The sequence below is a fragment of the Cnephaeus nilssonii genome (assembly GCF_951640355.1).
Source record: "Cnephaeus nilssonii genome assembly, chromosome: 14".
Lineage (NCBI taxonomy): Eukaryota > Metazoa > Chordata > Mammalia > Chiroptera > Vespertilionidae > Cnephaeus > Cnephaeus nilssonii.
Window position 1 is genome coordinate 26,944,873 of NC_137085.1, and position 21,247 is coordinate 26,966,119.

General features: G+C 50.3%; 1 protein-coding gene across 3 annotated transcripts in view; it reads right to left on the reverse strand.

Annotated features, from left to right (window-relative positions):
* Positions 1 to 2,212: 2,212 nt before the first annotated feature.
* The window catches only part of TMOD1 (tropomodulin 1), a 73,271-nt gene continuing 54,236 nt past the window's right edge, over positions 2,213 to 21,247 (reverse strand). For all 3 annotated transcript variants that reach the window (XM_079790564.1, XM_079790565.1, XM_079790566.1), the window contains 3 exons: positions 19,194 to 19,337; positions 9,331 to 9,475; positions 2,213 to 2,522 (listed from right to left, as the gene is read on the reverse strand). In XM_079790564.1, the coding sequence (XP_079646690.1) occupies positions 2,458 to 2,522; positions 9,331 to 9,475; positions 19,194 to 19,337 (354 nt within the window). In that variant the 3' untranslated portion in view covers positions 2,213 to 2,457. The remainder of the gene's footprint in view (positions 2,523 to 9,330; positions 9,476 to 19,193; positions 19,338 to 21,247) is intronic.

Consider the following 21,247-nt stretch of genomic DNA (forward strand, 5'->3'; position numbering starts at 1 on the left):
GTGAGCTGTGTGGGATCCCATAGCAGCTGAGGAATAGAGCCTTGAGCCTGGCGACCAGGTCATGCCTTTTCTGTGCCAGGTGTCAGGGCTGCTAGCAGTCATTTTTCTTGTCATCATACCTGTCTGTCCTGATGGCAAAAGTGTGAAAGCTGTGACCCTGGAAGTAGACTCCTTGGAACAAGTCCTATTAGTCCCCTGCCATCCACCCCAACCCTCACCTCGTCTGTTAGCCTGAGTGCACTAGACCGGGATCTGTAAACTACGGCATTTGGCCCATCTCCTGCTTTTGTAAATAAAGCTTCATTGGAATAGCCACACCCATTTTTTAACATATGATTTAAGACAGACTTAACCTTTTGCACTCGGATGTCGAGTGTGACTCGACACGGTTAGCATCGGTAGCAGCTCGTATGTCGAATTGTATTGAATGTATCAATAATTTGAAATATAAAAAAATCCAAATAAATAAGTTTGTATGAAAAGAAACTCCAGTTTTTTATTCTATTGCCGCGCTTTGTAAAATCTGGGGTATTTAAAAAATTAAATCCCGAGTAGAATAAAGGAATCGAGAAAAAAGCAAGCGAGTGCAAAGGGTTAAGTATTTACAACAGAAAAGTTATGGCCTGAAAAACCTATATTTATTATCTGTTCCTTTACAGAAAAAATTGCCACCTTCTGGTCTAAACCACAAGCTCGACTGATGGAACAGATGGTCATAAAGATGTGGCTCACCTTCATTTTTTATTGATTTGGTTTTTAACAGAGATCTTCCCCTAGTAGTCTCTGCTTTCCCTAGCAGCCACCACACTTTGCTTTTAAGTATTTTCTTTGAGGGATTCAGATTAGCTTGATGACACATAGGGGCAGTTTTTACACCAGTGGTTTGGGATACAAGACATTCTGAGTGAGGTCATTCAGCACTGCCATGGTTTCCCGGCCTTGTCGGGTGTGTGTCGCTGTCACAAAGGTCCCAAGAAACACATACGCAGCCATTCATAGACCAACAGATTTAATGTTAAATTGCAGTTTCCAGTGATGCAGAATACAGCTGCAATTGTGTTTCAAGGAGAAGCTGGTGGTGCCACTCCTGGGTCCATCTGCAGCCTCGTAGACACTCTTCCACAGAGGTGGCTCCACCTCTGGTTACCCTGCGCTGTCACGGCATCACAGTTCAGTGTGCAAGACTTTTCCTTTCTCGTCAAAAGCCTCTGCTCAGTGCTCTGCAGCAGTCTGTTCGTCAGCTCTTTGGCCTGGCCTTGATCAGAACATTTATCCTATCACTCATGAATGTAACTTCCCAAGCAACAGAAATACTAGCTCGACTGGCACTGTGGTATGTTAAAAGGCACAAGGGCATTGTGGCTTCACATTTTTGCTGGATCCCAAGAAGTGCACATGTTAAAGGGATGCGGCAGAGATACTAAAATTACGTTTTCAGAATCATCATCTTGGGATAGTTTGGCCAGGGTTTCCTATCTTTACTATCTGGGTCTTCCTATTGGCTTTCAGAGGCTTAACTTTTTAATTAAGATTAGCAGTGACATGTCTAGTAAGTGCTGCCACATGTAGTTGCAAGTCTGTCAGCATAGACTGGAAATTTATCCCTCTAACGTTTGACTTCAAGTAAGCCATTAGCCCACTGTGTGATACAGAAAGGTGTTTTCAAGTATTTGGCCACAGGGTTTCATATCCACCATAAGGTTAGCATTCAATAAAGGAAAACATTCTTTCTGACTCCGGTGTTAAATTATAAATAAACCCTGATGCCATAAAGAACACTCAAGGAGCTGTTTGTTGCCTGGGATTGGTAAAGACAGGATCATTTTTGAAACTTGGAATTTCCTCATATCCAGCAAAAGGAATCTCGTGTTCTTTGATTCCTGGCAGAGCTCAGTGGCTTCAGTCTTTCTGTCTTTCTTGAGGGGAAAAATTATGTTCTTGATCCAGTAATCAATTTGGCAACTTTAATCTTGAGGTTCTTTGATTTAAAGGAGGGTTAATAAAAAAAAAACCTGTTGTGCTGGCTAAATAGCCGAGATCAAATTTGTAATAAAGTATTGTATAATGCTTCTATACCGTGCGGAAGAGTGTGCTGTTTGTTCGTGCGTTACACAGTCAATACACCTGAAACACCACATAGCAAGGCCACCAAAACCAGGCTCTCGGGGGTAAGTCACTGCTGCTGTAACGTCATCTTCAGGAAGATCTGCTGGTCCAGGGGCTTCTTAGTTTTTAAACAATAACCAGATGGAACTTCTGTGACTAAAGAAAAACTTCACATTAACCATAGTTTATAAAATCTCAACTGTAACCACTAGTTATCCTAAAACCTTTGTGCATAAAGAACTGAACCACAAAAGGGTTTGTGCCGGCATTCTGCCTTCTGGCTTCCACCGCAGAGCACAGAGTATCAGTAGGACGTGTCCAGTTCAAAGGCGTGGTCATCACCGCCACGCACTAGACTCCACTCCGGCACTTGGGAATGATGGGCCCAGTCAAGTCTGCGAGCCTCCTCTTCCTCACTGGAAAGGAATGGAGATGAGATGTAAGCCAGATGTCCCTGTGCGCCAGGAACCACCTCTGGCTCAGAAAGTGCTGTGAGCTTCTCGCAAACTCTTTGGTTAGAGTCTGAAGCCAGTTGTTTCTAAAGGATAGTTATGCGTGGGTTGTGTAACGGCCCTCCAAATTGTCAGCATTCACTGATGAGGGTCTGTGGTAATGTAGATTCATTCATAAATTACTTCTAAATTGCTGGCCTACAGATATAAAACACCTTTATCCAGCTCCACTATTTTAACTTTATGTACAGAGGCCCTACAGCCGAAGATCCCTAGTCCACTTCAGATAAGAGTTAAGTCAGTCTTCTTAATGAGACTAGGGTCTTAACTGCTGGGTACGTTTCCCTTGGCTTTCTCGGAGCTCCTGGCCTCCCTCCTGACTATATAAACAACAGTGTCTACCCTAAGATTCCCCTGCATTATCTGTCCCCTCAGGGTTAACCCTGACATTTTCCCAGATGCAAAACATAAGCTCAAACGCGGTCACAGAACAGAGTAGTTAAAAGCCATAACGAAGAAAACACTAGCCAGGAGGTTGCAGGCTGGAGGCATTAGCTTACAGGACCACAGGACAGGGAAGGGGTTCCCTTGGTTGTAACAAGGAAGAGTGTTTTGAAATGAATTAAGTGTCTGCAGATGAAGACCAAGCAGCAAGCTAGATCAGCCATGAGAGGAAGAAGTCTGTAGAGCTGGAAGGTGGCAATCGGGGCTGCTGGTGTGGCAGACAGGAAGCGGAGGAAAAAGGTCTGTCTATACTTAGATGTCTTCCAGTTCCCAAGCCGGACAGTAGACCTGCAGCCAACAGATTGATGAATACGAGCTGCAACAAGAACCGAATCAGCTTGTGCAATCACGGAGCCTATAAAGCAGAACTACCTAGGAAGGTGCGGTCCTCAGGTTGTGGCTGGGAGCTGGGGGAGGGGCGTGGGGCACAGGGCACCCAGTATGGGGCCCAGAGTTCAGCTGGTGCCTGAGCTCCTACACACCCCTTCGCCCCCATCTGGAGAATAATAAATGCAAATCAATGGGCAATCTCCTGATGAGAAAACACTGGAACTATCAGAATGTCCAACAGCTTGGGGTTAGATGTGGCGAAACAAAAACCCAAAGAGTGGAGGAGGTTCACCTGAGGTCACCAAAGGGTTTATGATTCAGGGGTGGGGAACGTCCGGCCCGTGGGCCGTATAAGGCCTGTGAAATCATTTAATCTGGCCCTGCCAAGGCATTAGGGATGAGTCAATTAAATGTCTGACCAAGTACAGCAGGCTAATTTTTAAGTTGATAATTCTGTATGGCCCTCAAATGATGTCATAAATATCCAAATGGCCCTTGGCAGAGAAAAGGTTCCCCACCCCTGGTTACGTGAACAGACCTTCAGGCATGTCCATGTTACCTGTGCAAGCATGCCCAGCAGGGCAGCCTCTTTACACCTTGCACGCAACGCCTCATTGCAGACCTCCACAATTCTGGAATGTCAGTGTTGTTACCATTTCCATATGACGGACGAGGAAAGAAGGGCAGAGAGAGGGTACACTTTCTGCTCAAAGCACCACAGCTGGTGCCAGAGAGAACCAAGGCTTGTGCCTCAGTCCAGCGCCTCTCTCACTACAACCCGAGCCCTCCACGTGGGTTTTACATATCCACAGCTCATCTGGTCCTCACAGGAGGATTAGCTCCATTTCCCTGGACAAGGAAAGAGCCAGGGTCTTGAGAGCTGGTGGCAGAGTCAGGACTGGAACCTGGGTCCCCAGCCCAAGCTCAGGGTACAGAAAAGAACCCCGTGTTTCTTTCCCCGCTGCATGCCCTCACTGCGTACCCTGGGCTGGGGCTGGGCCGAGTTCCCCTGCACTGATGTCGCAGGGACTGGGTGAGGAGAGGGGGAGGCACTCACTCACTAGTACTCAATATTCTTTCCCCCCATTTTAAGGAAATTGAGGCCAAGAGAGGGAATAACATGCTCCAATTCATGAGAATAAGTGACAGAACTGGGAGTAGAAGCCAGGTCTCCCAATATCCTCCTGCCATTCAACCTGCTGTTTACTTCCATTACAGCGAATTGCTCCATGTTGCTTATCATTGCAACATCAAGAGACTCGTTTATCAGAGCCCGAAGGAATCTTGAGTCATCCAGACCAACCTCCACGGTGACTTGAGCTCCCTCCATCACTTCCCGCCAGGCTTGGACACCTCCATCACGTCTTTGGGGAGCTTTTTACGTGCATTTATATACACAACAGCACTTACTGAGTGCTATTATGTCCCAAGCACAAGAATCAGAACTAAAGATATTGCTTAACAGGGGACCCAGATATACCAACAGTAAGTTTGATAAACTATTACAGGTACCCTGGCAGGTCTCTATCAAGTATGAGGCACAATGCACGAAGTGGTCAGATCTTCTGAGGAGGGGCAGGTAACATTCTGCTGAACCTTACAGGATAAAGGGGTAGATGGTGGGAAGGGAGCAGGAACATTAGGAGTAAAGGCCCTCTATGGGGATGCTTTCGCTTGCGTCTCTCAGAGGCATTCTAGCTACTTGGAATGGTTGGTGCTAATATGGCAAGAGGATGGCTCATCAGGGTTGTCAAGAGATGAGTCTGGCAGGGCCTCACCCAGAGAGGAGGTGGGGAGCACAGGTTCAAGGGCTGGACTGCCAGTTCGAAGCCCACTTCTGCCCACTGTGGATAACCTTACCTACTCTCTAGGCCTCCTTTCCTTAGCCCAGAATGGGGGTAATAACAGCACCTGCCTCAGCTGGCTGCTGGCAGCCGGCGGGAGTAAGATGGGAGTGTGCACAGCAGTGCCTGGCACACAGCGGGCACCATGCATCAACGACGTTGTTAAGGGACTTGTGAGCCATGTCAGGGCGTTTAGGCTGAGAGCAGTGGGAGCCCCGAAAGGGGTCTAAGCAGAGCCCGAAGGAATCCTGACAAGACAAGGTTCGGGATGAGCACTGGGCCTGGTGCCAGCCCCGGAGGACCAGGTAAGTGTGATGAGGACTTGACATGAGGCAGCCCGATGGGGGTGGCGAGGAGGTGACTGGCTGGGGTGGGGCTGTGTACAGAGAGAGGCCCAGATTTCTGGTTTGAATGGCTGTGAGGAAAGTAGTGCCTTTTCTGAGATGGTCTTAGGGGAAGACGATGATTTGGGGTGTGCTGTGCCAGGGAGAATACAGTAAAAGAGTGACGTTTCTAGGAAGGGATGTTTTCTAGGTTTAAACATGTTACACCCTCCCCCGACCCTAGCCTTCCCTTCCCGCCCCCTCCCCCCACCAGACTCCCTTCCCTCCTCGTCCCACACACACAACTGTCTTAACTTGGAGGCTGCAATTCAGACTTAAGTAGAGAGAACTTCAACAGCAGATTTACAGGACCTGACGGCCAGGCTTAGCCTAGGTCTGAGCTATAAATAGGACTTATCTGAGATCACCATGGGAAAACGTAGCCGGGGACCCAGGGCTCCTCCCAGATACCACCATGCCCAGGTCCCTGCTCTCTCCCACAGAACACAGGTGGGAGGGATCACAGACACACCAGGCAGGAGGGTCCCAGGCAGGCTGCCTGTCTGCAGGGGCTCTGGCTGACCCATGGCCTTGGGGACTGCTATCCCCCCAGGAGGAGCCCACCTGCCCAAGCCATAGGCCGGGAGCCAGCACAGACGCAGGTCACAGCGAGAGGAGACGGGAGGCTCAGACACTGCTCACGACCACGGTGGCTGAGTGGAGCCCACAGGAGTATTTTATGATAAACATATTCAGCTGGAAAACACAGAAGCCTGTCTGCTTCATCGGAGCATCAAGAGTGAGATGAAGGGACTGTGTTGGAAAGAAAGGGTTTGTCTTCCACAGAATCCCTTTTAAAGGAGGATTTCCCTTTTCTGATGCATTGTCAGAATCAGAAGCATTTCTTTTACCAAAATTAGCAGCTGGCCGCAAATTTGCTTTTAAAGCTAGAAATCCTACATCACCAACTAGCGCTCTGCATGTTGTGTGTAATCACCGACCCGATTCTGCTCCGATTCCTCCTGTGGGGAACCCCAAGGGGAAAGCCGCACAGTCTCCCAGAGGCCCACGTTGATCACCCGTCACTCCTGTCCAGGAAAATGCCACAGTCCCGCTTCCCACCTGCTTTCATCACCAAACTCTTCAGGTTGGCACTGAAGGCCTTTGGCTCACAGCCTCCCCACATTTCCTGAGTCCCATTCCTTGTGAACACCTCCCATACCTGCCAATCATCCTGCCTTTGCCCATGCCCTTCCCTCTGCTTGAAACGCCCTTCCTCCCTTCTCAGTGAGTTCCCATTTTCTGTTCTAGGTCTAACTCCCCATAATAGTTCCTCAGTCCTCTTGGGTCCTTCGTCTCTCCTGTCCTGCACACTGGGTCCTATCACCTCGCCTTTGCCCGTGCTAGTACCCCATCAGGAGCGCCTCCTGACCTCCCCCACAGCCTCTCTTCCTTTCCAGGCTGGCTGAAGGCCCACCCCAACCAGGATGCTTTGTTTAACTGGCCTTTGCCCTCACAAATCATTTCCTCATTTTATTTGGATACAGTATGCAGGCACGCTTGAATTTTTAGGCACATCTTTGAGTCTTTTCTCCCCTAAAAGGTATAAAGGTTCTTGAGTCAGAGAACTAGTGTTTCTGTTACCCCTTACGTCACCGAGCACACGCTCACTAACCACTGGTGTGACTTGACTGAGCCGCTGCCTACAAGGGCAGCCTGACCCAGGCTTCACTTTCTCCACAGGGAAACGGAGGGATGGGCCTGAAGTCCTTCCAGCTCAGGCACAACCTCAGGAGATCCCCAGTGCTAGGAGTTGGGCCTGGATTTTGGAATCACAGACTCTCAGGACTGGGAGTGTCCTCCAGAGTATTGCATTAAACCTCCAGCTGATTTTGGTGTCTCAGCTTACCCCCAACCCCTACCCCACCGTCCCTGCAGCAACCCTGATCTCTAGTCACCTGGAACCTTCCTTCCCCAGAAGAAGAAAAAAAAAAGACCCCCAGACCATCTTGCTACTGGAAGACCCGAGCTGCATTAGCCCTGAGAGAGGCACCGAGGGGCACCCCGGAAGCTCAACTTAGGCTTGGAGGGGCCATGGGAGGCGACTGCATAGCACAACGGATCTGAAGGCTGCCAGGGCTCCTTCTGAAGCCAGCTCCCACCCAGCTGGGCCAACAGAGTTGAGATGGATGGCCTCCCGCGACAGTTCAGGGTGGCTATCAACTCTGTGGCACCATAATCATCGCAGTTCTTAGTTCTTATTGTTACTTCTTATTTTATTTCAAATCAGGGCACTTCAGATAAACCAGGGCACTGGTGCATTTTTTGGTTTGTTTTATGGACTTTCCTGGACCTGCAGCTCTAGAAAAAAGTGGCAAGTGGCGTGAGTAATGACTGACTAGCCTCTGGGCTGTGATGGCTTGAAGAGCAAGAACCTGCATCTTCAACACCCAGGGGCCGATGGGGCTTTGACCAGTGTTTGTTGAACGGACTAACTCCATCTGCAGTGTGTGTGGCTCTGAGGTAATCTAGGCAGAGGTTCTGCGAGCGCCTGCCTTGTGCACACACACACCTGCACACTCATCTCCAGGCATTCACCTCGCCTCAGGTTCATCACCAGGCGCTTTACCCTTTTGCACTCGGATGTCGAGTGTGACTCGACACGGTTAGCATTAGAATAAAGGAATCGAGAAAAAAGCAAGCGAGTGCAAAGGGTTAGTACGAGGCTCTTTGTATTTTACTGAGTGTTAAAAACAAAACAAACAACAAAAGCCACATGTAAAGCAGGTTTGAATTTGATGAAAAACTCACTGGATACATTGCCCTTTAGAAAACATATTTCATAATTCAATCTCAGAAAGCAACTTTTTTTTTTAACTCATCATGCTGCCATCTCATCTGTAATAAGAATAACATAATTTGGTTTTTCTTCTTCCTGCCTTGTCTCTAGCAAACGCATGGCTAAATATAATAATCAATTATGTTAACGTATTAGGCCTACTCCTTTTCTTGGTTGTTTTTTCCTCCAATTTTCCTATAGCCTTATCAGACACACTCTTTTGGGAGGCTATACCAAGTTCTTTTAACAGCCAGCAGGAACACACATAAATAACTACACACAGAGCTGGGGAACAATGGCATCTGGAAAAGTCAGTGATGGATCTCACTTTTCATTCAACTGACGTATGGGTGTTTGCTCACAAGAAAGATTGTGACGTTTTCTTTTAAGAAAAGACAAACTATACCTTTAACTGAGATTCAATTACTGTCACCTGTTTACTACGAAGTCAACATTTTCAACTTTTATCTTAAAAACAAAGAGACATCTCCTAGGCTTGGGGCTTTGGTCATAGTGCTGGTTGGGGGCTGTGGGACCTGGGGCTAGAGCCAGACCGTGACCTGGACAGAATTCTTGAGTTCAGAGAAGGGTGTTCAGAAGAGAAGACTCAAGGGGAGCCTGTGTTCTTCCAAGGTTCATTTCAGGAGCTAATGCACTGAGGGTGCCCTCTGGGCCTGCCCTGGGCTGGGCTGGGCTGACCTGAGCTGAGCTTTGCTGCGGAGGGGGGGGGGGGGGGGGGCTGGGGTGGAGAGGGCCCAGCCTCGGATCCCTGAGACAGGCTGCTCACAGCCCAGCGAGGAGACAAGGCATAAACACACAAAACAAATGCAACCAACGTGAAAGTCGGAGTCAGGCTCACCAAGAGGACCCCCTGGAGAAGTTATCCATGAAAATTCCCCCAGGACAGGTAGGGAGGGAGCATTTTTACTCACCAAGGTCGTTGTTGCTCATCATGGCGTTGGAGGCCCGCAGCCGGGGCCCCTGCTGGGTAAAGTGGTAGCCGAATTTCAGAAGCGTTGTGTTTTTCTCCAACATGCTCACGATCTCCATTTCCACTTTGCTGCCCAGGGGCTGGCTCTTTGGTCAAGAAAGAACAACAGTCACCACTCATTCCATTTGCAATGTACCTGTCCCTTCTCTACCCACCAGAAACCCTGAGTGGTGGGCAGGGATTTTTATCCCCACCTCCCAGAGCAGGAAATGGAAGTCTGGAGCAGGTGAAAGGTCACAGCCGGGAGGAAATGAGCTGGGATTTGAACCCAGGCCACTGGACACCTACGATAGTCTTTCCACTGGCCCACAGCAGCATCCTAGAAGGACTGAGCAGAAGGACCTTCAAATCATCTAGTCCCAAGGAAATTTAAAATCCTGCTGCCCGGGCTGTTCCCCGTATTAATTAATCCAGGATCACTGGGAGTGAGGCTCAGGTGTACGTGGCTTTTCAAACTCCTCAGGTGATTCCAATGTACAGCCAGGTTTGCTAATCAGTCATTTAGACTCATCTGCAATTTACAAATGAAGAATCTGAGGCTGAGAGAGGGAAAGGATTTGCCCAAAGTCACACAGGGGGTGGGAATGCCAGAGTCAGCTTCCTACAGCCTGTTATGTCCCTTACCCCCAAAGCTATAGTGATCATCTGACAAAGATGAAAGAAAGGGAAAACCCTTTAAGATTTACTCTTAGAAACTTTTGAATATGCAATGTAGTATTATTAACTCTAATAATATAAGTCATGCTGTACATTACATCTCTATGACTTATTTATTTTATAGCTAGAAGTTTTCACTTTTTAAAAAATATATTTTTATTGATTTCAGAGAGGAAGGGAGAGAGAGAAACATCAATGATGAGAGCAAATCATTCACCGGCTGCCTCTCACTACTGGGTATAGAGCCTGAAACCTGGGCACGTGCCCTGACCGGGAATCGAACCATGACCTCCCGGTTCATTCATCAATGCTCAACCACTGGGCCATGCCGGCAGGGTGAAGCTTTCACTTTTTGACCCCCTTCGCCCATTTCATCCACTGGACCCCATCCCTGGCAACTACCAATCTTTTCTCTGTATCTATGAGCTTGGTTGGGTTATAAGTGAGTTCATATGGTATTTGTCTTTGTCTGACTTATTTCACTTAGCATAAGGCTCTCAAGGTCCATCTATGTTGTTGCAAATGGCAAGATTTCATTCTTTTTTTATGATTAAATAATATTCCATTGTGTACACACACATGCACATCTTTTTTAATCCATTCATCCATTGATGGGTACTTAGGTTGCTTCCATGTGTTGGTATTGTCAATTGCAGTGAACCTGAGGGTACACGGTGTATCTTTTCGAATTAGTGTTAGTGTTTTCTCAGAAGTGGGATTGCTGGATCATATGGTAGTTTTATATTTTTTTCAGGAATCTCCATACTGTTTTCCACAGAGGCTGCATCAATTTACATTCCTACCAATAGTGCACAAGGATTCCTTTTTCTCCATATCCTTGCCAGCCCATGGTATTTCTTGTCATTTTGATAATAGCCATTCTACCAGGTGTGTGGCAATATCTCATTACAGTTTTGATATGTATTTCCCTGATGATTAATGATTTTGAGCATCTTTTCATGTACCCATTAGCCATCTGTATGTCTTCTTTGGAAAAATGTCTACTCAGATATTCTGCCCATTTTAAAACTGGACTGTTTATTAAACTTTAAATTTAAATAATTAAAATTAAATAAAATTTAAAATCCAGTTCCCCAGTTGCACTGGCCACAGGTCAAGTGTGCGATAGCCACGGGCTACCATGTTGGTGCTGCAGACACGGAGCATTCCCATCATCACAGGAAGTTCTTGTGGAGGCGCTGTCCTAGACTGTGAGCCCTTGGATGGCACAGAGGGCCCAGAGCTCTAGGTCAAGGTCACGGAATTGAATTGAATGGAGGAAACAGGAATGGGCTCGATGCATAGGAGGGCTGAGATGATACGTCAGCCCAGCATCCAAAGCGACAAGCGTGGAACTGTGGTTGAAATCTTGACAGAGAACTCCTCCCCGGTTATTCTGAGTTCACCAGAGCTTGTCTGGGTTCAGATGGGGCTGAGCCTGATCAGGGCAAGCAGAGGGCCGCTGGTGAAATTCTGCCAGACTGTCTGGCAAGGCTCCTGAAAGGGCTGGGAAGAGCTCTGGCCTGTCCTCAGAGGACTCGGACCAGCCCTGCGCTCTGGCTGGCTTGGCCTGGCAGCCCATTCCCCCCCACCCCCCCTTGTCCCCCTTTTGTAGCTGGAAGCCTGGCCTCCCCTTGCGGGCACTTGCTGGGAGAGCACTGAGCAAACTCGCAAACTCGCAGACTCACGATGGGCTAGTCCAGTGGTCGGCGAACTCATTAGTCAACAGAGCCAAATATCAACAGTACAACGATCGAAATTTCTTTTGAGAGCCAAATTTTTTAAACTTAAACTTCCTCTAACGCCATTTCTTCAAAATAGACTCGCCCAGGCCGTGGTATTTTGTGGAAGAGCCACACTCAAGGGGCCAAAGAGCTGCATGTGGCTCGCAAGCCCCAGTTTGCCGACCCCTGGCCCAGTCTGAGAGAGCGCAGAAGCGCAGGTCCTCCCTGACTGGAGGGGCTGCCGGGGCTGCTTCTGCAAAGCTGGCACTTGAGGTCGCTCAGTCCAGAGTACAGCGCACCCCAGTGCAGACTGCCCCCATCCAACCTCCCTACATCCTGCGGAGGTGGGCCGGGCAGGCAGGAACTAGCACCCCCGTCTTAGAGATGAGTAAACTGAGCCCACGTATAGATGGAAGCTGGACTGTGCTCCCTCTGCTTACTGACAGAGCCAAGGCTTGACCCTAGCCTGGGGCTGGAAGGACTTCAGAGGACCCTGTAGGCCCACATTCTCAAACTCGCATCCACTATCCCTGAGACACACGCAGATGTCTGCGTGTGTGTGTGTGTGTGTGTGTGTGTGTGTGTGTGTGTGTGTGTGTGTTTGAGAGAGAGAGAGAGAGAGAGAGAGAGAGAGAGAGAGAGAGAGAGAGAGAGAGAAGATACAGGATTCTTTTAGATAATTGTGGCCAATCTTCATGGCATGTTAATCTTGGACCAAAACCACTATTTTACATTAAGGAGTAAAATAGAAAATATGCATGCATCTTAACAAGCTTTGCACTTGCTTTATTCTCAGGCCCTCCCCCTTTTCTCCAGGGATCCTGGGACTAGAAGGCCTCGATCATCTCAGAGATGAGAGAAGAGGCCACGGGGATGAGGTTAGGACTAAAACTCTGGTTCTTACTTATTTTTCAAATACTTGTTAGTTAGTGATCATTGTATGTCATAAGCACCTTACATACGCTAACTAGGAACCTATGGAATATGTACTATTGTTGTACCTTTCATCTTACAGGTGAGAAACATGAAGAACAGAGGTATTAAGAAATTCCCGCTGAATCACAGAGCTAGGCAGGTGCAGACCAGGATTTGAATATGGGTGGTTTGCTCCCGTGTTGATCATTGTTTTTAGTTGCTAAATTCTGGGGGGTAATTTGTTACACAGCTATAGATAATTGCTGCACACACATAACATTGAGCAAAAACAAAACAAAACAAAAAAACAGATGTAAAAGAGTACATGCATGTGATCCCATTGATCTGACGGTTAAGAACAGGCAAAACTCATCTCTGGTGATAGAAAGCAGGATGTGACTGCATTAGGAGGGAATCGATTGGGAAGGGGCATGAGGGAGCCTGCTGGGCTGCTGGAGGCATTCTGTCTTGGTCTTGGTGGGGATTACACAGGTGTATACATGTATGAGTCCACTGAGCTGTCCTTTTAAGACATATTTGCTTTACTATATATGTTACACTTCACTAAAAAAGTAAAGTTAAGTAAGAAAGGGAGGGAATAAGGGAAGAAAGGAGGTAAAAAGTTGTTCCTTGCATGAGCTAGAATCTCTCCCAGAAGTTAGTTCTCCCTACCCCATCTGTCCACCACCAACTAAGTGTAACAAACGACAGAAATATCACCTCCCTTTGATTGAGAGACGACTACATGGTTAAAGGATCAACACATTAAATCCTCTCACTATGCTAGTAGGTTGAGTAACAGTATTATTCCCATTTTATAGATGAGGAAACTGAGCCATGGACACATTAAGTGACTTCCCCGAGTTGCACAGCAAGAACAGAAGGGGGGCTTGATCCTTTGTTTGACTTTAAGTGTCAGGGATCTGAAGACAGGTCATCTTTTGGGTCAGGCTGTCTCTTGTCTGGGAAGCTCCTGGTTTTTCAGGACAGAGTGTCGTGGCAACCTGACACGGAGCGAGACGGTTGTTGTCACAAATCTTTAGTCTAATTCACTCTGACCTGGGTAGGAAAAGGGTTTTCTCTTCACCATACATTTTCTCTCTCACTTCCACTAATTTTATCTCATTTTTCCCTGAGAAGTGAGGTCAGTAAAGGAACACAATTGGCATGTGGGTGAAGGAACAGAGACACAGGCCTGTCCTCTCATTGAAGTTGGATTACTTAGTTAATTCCAGGCAGAATTACTTCAAATCACAGTGAAAATACAGACGTGAAAATGATGCACAGACCCAGAGCTGCTGCTTCGGAGGTAAATGGATAAGGAACCACACAGAGAGCACACTTAGTCGAAAAGTCTTGCTCTTTTGGTTTTCAAGTGTTCTTCTTACGCCTTGCAAAACCAGAAGTGTATTCAGTCTCACTTAACATGGTTAGCCAGCTGACATAAGTGTGTCATCTAAAAGTAAGGGGTGTTGCCGTGTGTGAAACCCTTCAGGATTCTGTTCCAGTGTAGCTTTCATTTTCTTTCTAAACTTATTTTCATTAGGAAAATAATCCAATCTGGGGAAAACAAGAAAACACAATCCACTTTCTTTTTTTTCAAAATATTAAGCACATCCTCACTGTCAAACATTGGAATGAAACGTGATAAATCCAGCCAATACCCCGACCTTGCACATGTCTTCATTTGGGGAGGGGGTCGTGTTTCAGGTGTTGTCTGCTCAGAGGGGCAGGGAGAGCGCCCTGGGCCCTCAGGGTCCTGGGAAGGGCCTGCTGGAGGGAGCTCAGTCAGGAGCGAGGAGGGTGACTTGAGAGGCCCAGAGGACCCCCATTTGGGTATGACCTGCTGGGAGTGGATGGGGCCTGCAGACACCCCATTGCAGGGTCTCCCCTGTCCATCCAGACAGGCAGCCTGTCTGACAGGCAGGACCTCTCCGCTCCAACCCAGCTCTGACTCTTACTTGATCTATGACTTCGGGCAAGTCTCATCCCTTCTCTGACCCTCAGTTTCCCCGCCTGTAAAAGGAGGGCAGGACTGCCATTTTCTCAGTGTCCTCAGCTCCGGTCAGCGCCCCTCTGCCCCCTCCCACGCTCACTGCCTTCCCTGCCCCTCCAGCCCTCACTGCTGGCTCTGGGCAACTTCACGCAGCAGCAGAGCAGAGTCTGGAGATAAAGGAAGACTGGCCAAGTAAACAAAGAGCCTCAGAGTCCTGGTTCCAGAATTTGTGTCCTGAGCCGGCCCGGGAGGCTCCTGTCACCGGGTAGAAGGCCCCACGTCCCTTGCCTTGGCCATATAAGGAGAGAGGAGAGCAGCGACTCACTGACACAGGTTACAGGCATAAGGGCTGAGGAGAAGGCTGCCGCCTCTGAAGGCCTCGGGGACTAAACAAGAACGAGGAATAAATCACATGCCACTCACCACCTCCTTTTGGTCACGCTCCCCAGAAGCCTAGGGGCTGGGGCACCTGATGAGAGGCAGTCGCCATGCCCAGACCTCCTACCGCACTGTGAGAGGCATGGGCGGCCTTCCCTAGAGCCTGGGTGGCAGAGCCCCCTCCCCAAGACAGGCCTCCTCCCAGTCCTCCTCCTCCCCTACCAGACCCCACTCAGTCTCCAGACTCCAGCATATGGGAGCCCTTCCCCCAGGTCCCCTCATCCAGGAGGTCATCCCACCCCCTCTGGTCTCTCAGGCCCGGATGCCCTCTTCCCGCTCCCATCCAGCAGGGAACCATGTTCCCCGAGCACAACTTGGGTGCACAGGGCAGTCTACCACCCACCTTCCCTCCACATTCCTTCAGAGCCCCTTGGACTCCCAACTCCCTGTCTGTCCTTCCTCCTGGGGTACCATTCATCACGTTTGGATGGGCTCCTTCACTTTCCCTCTCCTTCTCTTTGTTTGTGTGATTCCTGCACCTGAGATGCCCTGGCCTCACTTCACATTCTGAGATACTGTCCACCCTAAGGTTTATCTCAAACTTCACCTCCTCCAAGAAGCCCTCCCTGATGCCTGCTCCTGGCTGAGAATGCCCCTTCCGGTGGACGGCAGGGCCCAGTCTGTGGCCTGCTGGAGTCCCTCGCCTAATGGTCATTCCTGCTCTATGCTTCCTATGCAGCACAGAATCCCTGGAGGGCAGCGCAAGAGCCTCATTCACACAGTGCCCAGCCCTGCTCTGGGGTGCAGCCAGCGCTCACCAAATGCTGACAGAAACCAAAAATGAGGCTCCCAGGCTGCGGGGGTAGGTGTGAGAATGCTCTGGCCTCACACCAAAGGAATGGAGAGCTGAGAAAAGCCAAGCGAGGGCCATGTGAAACTACAGTAGCATTCAAGAGCCCGGACAGACACAGCTCATACACTTTGGAGTCGCCTAGACCTGGGTTCTAATCTTGCTTCTGCCACTTACTTACTGTGTGACCTTGGGCAGGTCACAAAGCCTGCATGGGCCTCAGTTTCCTCGTCTACAACACCCACTCACAGTCTGTGCGAGATTCGAGGCACCTGCTCAGGAAATTAACTCTGAATAATGTGTGAACTCCCTAGATCGCCTCTGGAGTAATTACAGAAGTTATCGACCACCCTAGTGGCCCGGTGCACAAAATTTGCGCACATTAAAAGGGAATTAATTAGAGGAAATATTTTAATATTGCTATTTGCCCTTTCTGTATAATAGACGTGTCAGAGATGGAAGTTAGTAAAGTTTATATAAAAATCTTCCTCCTGTCAGAGTCTGGGGTGTGCCGCAGGACCCAGAGTCAAGTGCCTGCCCACCCGCATGCGCCTCGAAATCGCGCGAGACCCAGACCTGGCCGGCCCCACCCCCGTCAAGCCCCGCCAAGCAGAGGGCACAGCCTCAGGTCCCCGTCAAGCCTCGCCGGGCCGGGGGTGCAGCCTCAGGTCCCCTGGTGCACACCGGGCAGGGGGCGCAGCTTCAGGTCCCCCACTGCACCCTCAGGCCCCCCGGCCCAGCGCCAGGGTGGGGGGCGTGGCCTCAGGTCCTCTGGCCTGGGGTGAAGGGGATGGCCTGAGGTCTCCTGGCCCAGCACCGGGGTGGAGGGTGTGCCTTGAGGTCCCCCGTCAAGCCCTGCTGGGTGGGGGGCATGGCCTGAGATCCCCTCACAGACTCAGGTCCCCTGCCCCGGCCTGGCGCCATGCAGCCTCAGGTCCCTGCTGATTGCTTGTTACAGGAATTCCACCTCCACTGTGGGCGCAGCCATCTTGTGATGGTGTTATGGTGTGTGGGTCAATTTGCATATTACCTCTTTATTATTTAGGTTTAATCTGCCATCTCCTCAGAAGTGGAGATTTTATTACCCCATTTACAAGGGAGGTAGTGAGGCTCGGGGAAGTGTGAGGGTGAGGGTGATGCTCCCTCTCTGGGCTCTGGGGGAATAGTAGTGAGAAGGAAGGTGGGCAGCTCGCTCCCTGGCAGCTGCCATCACAGCGACCTGAGGCCAGTGGTCTGGGCCCTCTTTGGCCAGCATTCTGCCCCAGGTGTCAGTTTTCAGCTGACGCTGGGTAGACCCTGACTCCTTGCACAGCTAGGCTTGAAGTCACATGACCAGCTGATCCCGGGCCTGGCTCAGAGCTGCTGCCAAGCCTGCTGCATGCCTCTGTTCCATCTGCTGTGCCCCTCCTGCCTCCAATAAGCAGGGTCAGCAATGGCCAAAGGAGGGGCACGATAGGTGGGGTGGGTAGGGGCTGGGAACGGGCGATGTAGCAGCCAGGCCACAGCACGTGAGAGAGGCGAGGAGTCCAATGCAGCAGATTCACATGCCGGGGCCACAGCGGGCTCACGCGGCCCTTTTACATGAGTTAGAGAAAAGGACCCTCTCTGCAGAACAAAGCCCCACCCTGAGTCTCGGAGAGCGGAATGCGGGTTAGACTCCGACCCCTGCCTGCTCATGGTGCGGTGAACACGCATGGCCATCCAGGGCAGCCCTGCTTACCAAGCACCGCTGCGGGCCAGGTTCTGAGCTCAGCCCTGAGATGGCGATGACACAGACACAGCACCAGCCTCTGAGAACCTCACAGGGAAGCCAAGGTCCTAGCAGAACACCGGGGGGGGGGGGGGGGGGGGGGGGGGGAGAGCACCCACCTCGCTCTGGGGGGCCAATTTTCAGTGTAAACATTCCCGCTAGGGGGGGTTTCAAGGTTCCGAGGTGCTATCGCTGAAGGGGATTTGGGGAGAGATGTGCAGTCAGCTCTGGCACGCTGGGTCCAGCTGGCTCCAGAACCCCAGTGGGAGAGGAAGGGGCTGCAGCTGAATCCAGAGGGAGAGGCGCTCTCCAGGCAGAGAAGTGGTGGGGGCAGGGAGGACCCTCCAGCGGGGAGAAAGCAAACTGTGAAGAGCTCTGAAGGGGTTCTGATGGACAAGGGCCCACGGAATCTTCTGGAACCTGGTGCTATTTCAGTTCTTGGCCTGGACAGGGGTCACCAGCGCGGTGTGATTCGTTCAACTGCGCGTTTAAGTGTCACGCACTTTTCTGTTTGTTTGAACTGGTTTACAATAGAGATAAATGTCTCCTTCAGGGATAACCACTACTTATAATTGTACTTCCTTCCCATCTTTCTCCTATGCACACATTTGTATGACCAGAAAGCAAACATTTTCATGTAGAAAACACAAGTTCCCTATCCACACACCATAAAGAAGACAGTGTGAAAGTGTTTTAACACGTAATGGATGGAGGGTGGGTTTTGGAGTCACCGAGTCCTGGATTCAAATCCTGGCTCCTAAAACATGAATGTGGTGGCCCTAAGAATGTTGCTTGCCTGAGCCTCTCTGAACTGTTTTCTCTTCTGCAAAGTGGGAGGGAGAGTACCCACCTCCTGCAGGGAGGTTGGGAAAATCAGAGATGGTGAGTGTCAGGTGCATGGCACGGAGCCTGGCCCACAATGGACCCTCAACACATGTAACACATAAGATATCCAACCTGTAAGATATGGTTATTAGCTCTGTTTTAAAAGTCAGAACTGAAAGAGTTGCCCTGAAAATAAATGATTGGATCACAGAAGTCATAGAGAAACGATAACCCCATAAGGATAAAAACAAACCAGAATTTACCCAAAGAGTAACTTGGATGGTAAGGAGACTCAAAAACCCATTGAGTGTGGGGCGGGGGTGATGGAAGGAAATGGGATATTTAGCCTGGAGAGGAAGATTCCAATGGTTTATAAGATCTGTGCAACAGATGTGTCCTGTGTGTAGCACAGAATGGAATTAAGCCCAACAAACAGGACTTACTAGTAAAGGGAGCTAATTTCTACAGGAGCTAAGAAAGGGTAGCCGGGTAAGGAGTGAGCTCCCCGTCACTAGGGGAACACAAGCGAAAGCTGCCAGAGCCCTTGGTGGGAATGAAGGAGGAGGATGAGCGTGGTGGAGGTCCCCTGAAGCTGGGCTCTGTAGCTTTTATAATCAGCAGCTTCTGCTCCCTCCAGCAGCACGCAGGAAAGCGCAGGACGGCGAGCGTCCTGTGGCGAAGGACTCGAGGAGACCCTTGCCCAGCTTACCTGGTTATCGATTTTCAGTTCCACCAGGGAAGTGTTGTACGGAAGAGCTTCCACCAGGCGCAGGATCCCGGCTCCGGAAATGAAGTTGGATTCCACATTCAGGGTCTTCAACACCTTGTTCTCCTTGAGCATCTCAGCAAGGGCCTTGGGCCACGGGAGAAAAGCCAGGGTTACCTGTGAGTCCCTTGAGCAAGGCTGGCGCCCCTCTTGGGTAAAACCTAAAACACCGAGGGAAACTTGCCGGGAGCAAGAGTCCCTTGTACACTTCTGCTGTTCAAGCTAGGGACCAGGCTCGCCACACTCCCTTCACCAAGCACAGCTTGGCGCCTCTCCTCCCCTCCACCCTGCCATGGCTCCCAAACCCCTCCCGGAGCCTCTACTGGAGGCAGGTTCTCCTCTCTCCCCTTCAGCCTCAGCTCTCGCTGCTCCCTTATGGCAGGGCCACTCCCAGGCCCCCGTGCACGCCCTGCGCTCTCCCACTGTGTAGCCTTTGCTCATCCTGTCCTTGCCGACTGGAATGCCCTTTCCCTTCTGCTTCACTCATCCAAACCCTCCCCGTCCTTCAAGGTCATTTTCAATGCCCCCTTCTCGAGAGGGGCCTTGCTGACACAGCTAGCTCGCTGTGGCCTGTCTTATTGAACCTCATGGACTTTATCCACAATCTTTCATGGCACTGCTATCCCCTGGTTTAGATTGTTTTTATATTGATGTTGTCTCTGCCATTACACTTTTTACCCTCCGTGGGCTGAGAAATCACTGTATTCATCCCAGCGCTCAGCACGGAACAGGTCCTCATCACTGTCCACTGAGCGACAGGTGGAGTCCCGGCCTCCCCAAATATTCTCACTGTCTCTTCTATTTCCCTGTTGGGATTCCATGGAGCCGCTGTTCTCTGGGTCTGAGCGGCAGAGAGCAGGGAGAGTAGCCTGGGAAACCACCCACTGGGCTCAGGTAGCCCCAGCACGTCTGGGCGGAGTTCGGCCTGGGGCGCAGATGACGGGCAGCGCCTCTGAAGGAAATGAAGTAATTAGCGGCTGGCGGAAACAGTGTGTCGCAGAGGAAAGGAGACACCAACCAGCAGCTGACGGGCCAGGATATACACCCGTGGGCCTGGCTGTCTGCAATGGCGATCTGAGCCAGGAGTGCCCTTCCCACTGGCCCTGCTTGCTGAGACCCCACGCAAGGCTCACTCCCAGGAAGCCTTCCTTACTGAGACCATCACTCCCCGCTCAGCTCGCCCTGCCGTGCACCCCCAGGGTGCAGGTCAGCTTTCCCTGTGACCCTCCCGAGGGGAGGGACCCAGTCTGGGTTCTCTCCCAGCATCCCCCTTGCCTGGGCCTGCCAATCAAAATATTTAATAACCACAGGCAAGTCCACAGGCTGATCCGAGTGGACACACTGGTGGCTGAGCAGGTGCCGGAGGCACTGCCATGCCAGGTGTCAGCTCTGTTTGCTGGACCAGAGGGAAGGGATTGGGCGTCAGGGGTGGGTGGGAGAAGAGCTGGGGCGGGCAGTGGGGGTACATACAGAGCGGCCTGATTTACCAGCCGGCCCAGAGCATCCCAGTATCCAGAGTGAGTATACGGGTGCGGACGGGCTGACTTCCGCCTTTGTGTTGAATGTGTAAAAAGAAAAAATTGAAGGCTACTTTATAATAAATACAATTTCATTTGAACCACAGTATTTTTAAGATATATAAAAAAAAAAACACCAATGAATAAAATTGGTCATCAGGACCCACTGAGGAAGACAATGATTTTAAAGATGGAGAAACCGAGGCGCAGTGTGGGGCAGGCCCTTGTCCAAACCATGCTGAAAGCAGAGATCCAGCTGTAGGGTCCACGTGAGTTGCATTTAAATCTCAGCTCCCCCCTCCACTTGCTCTGCAGCTTTGGACAAAGCAAGTTTCCTGAGCTTCCCGCACCCCAGGTTCTTCATCTGCCAAGTGGGGAGGCCTGCCCTTCCGGGACCAGGGGTTGCTGGTGGAGATGAACGAGGATAACGTACCGGTGGTGCCTGGGTACCCGCCATTCTGCCCACGTCCTCTCCCGGCT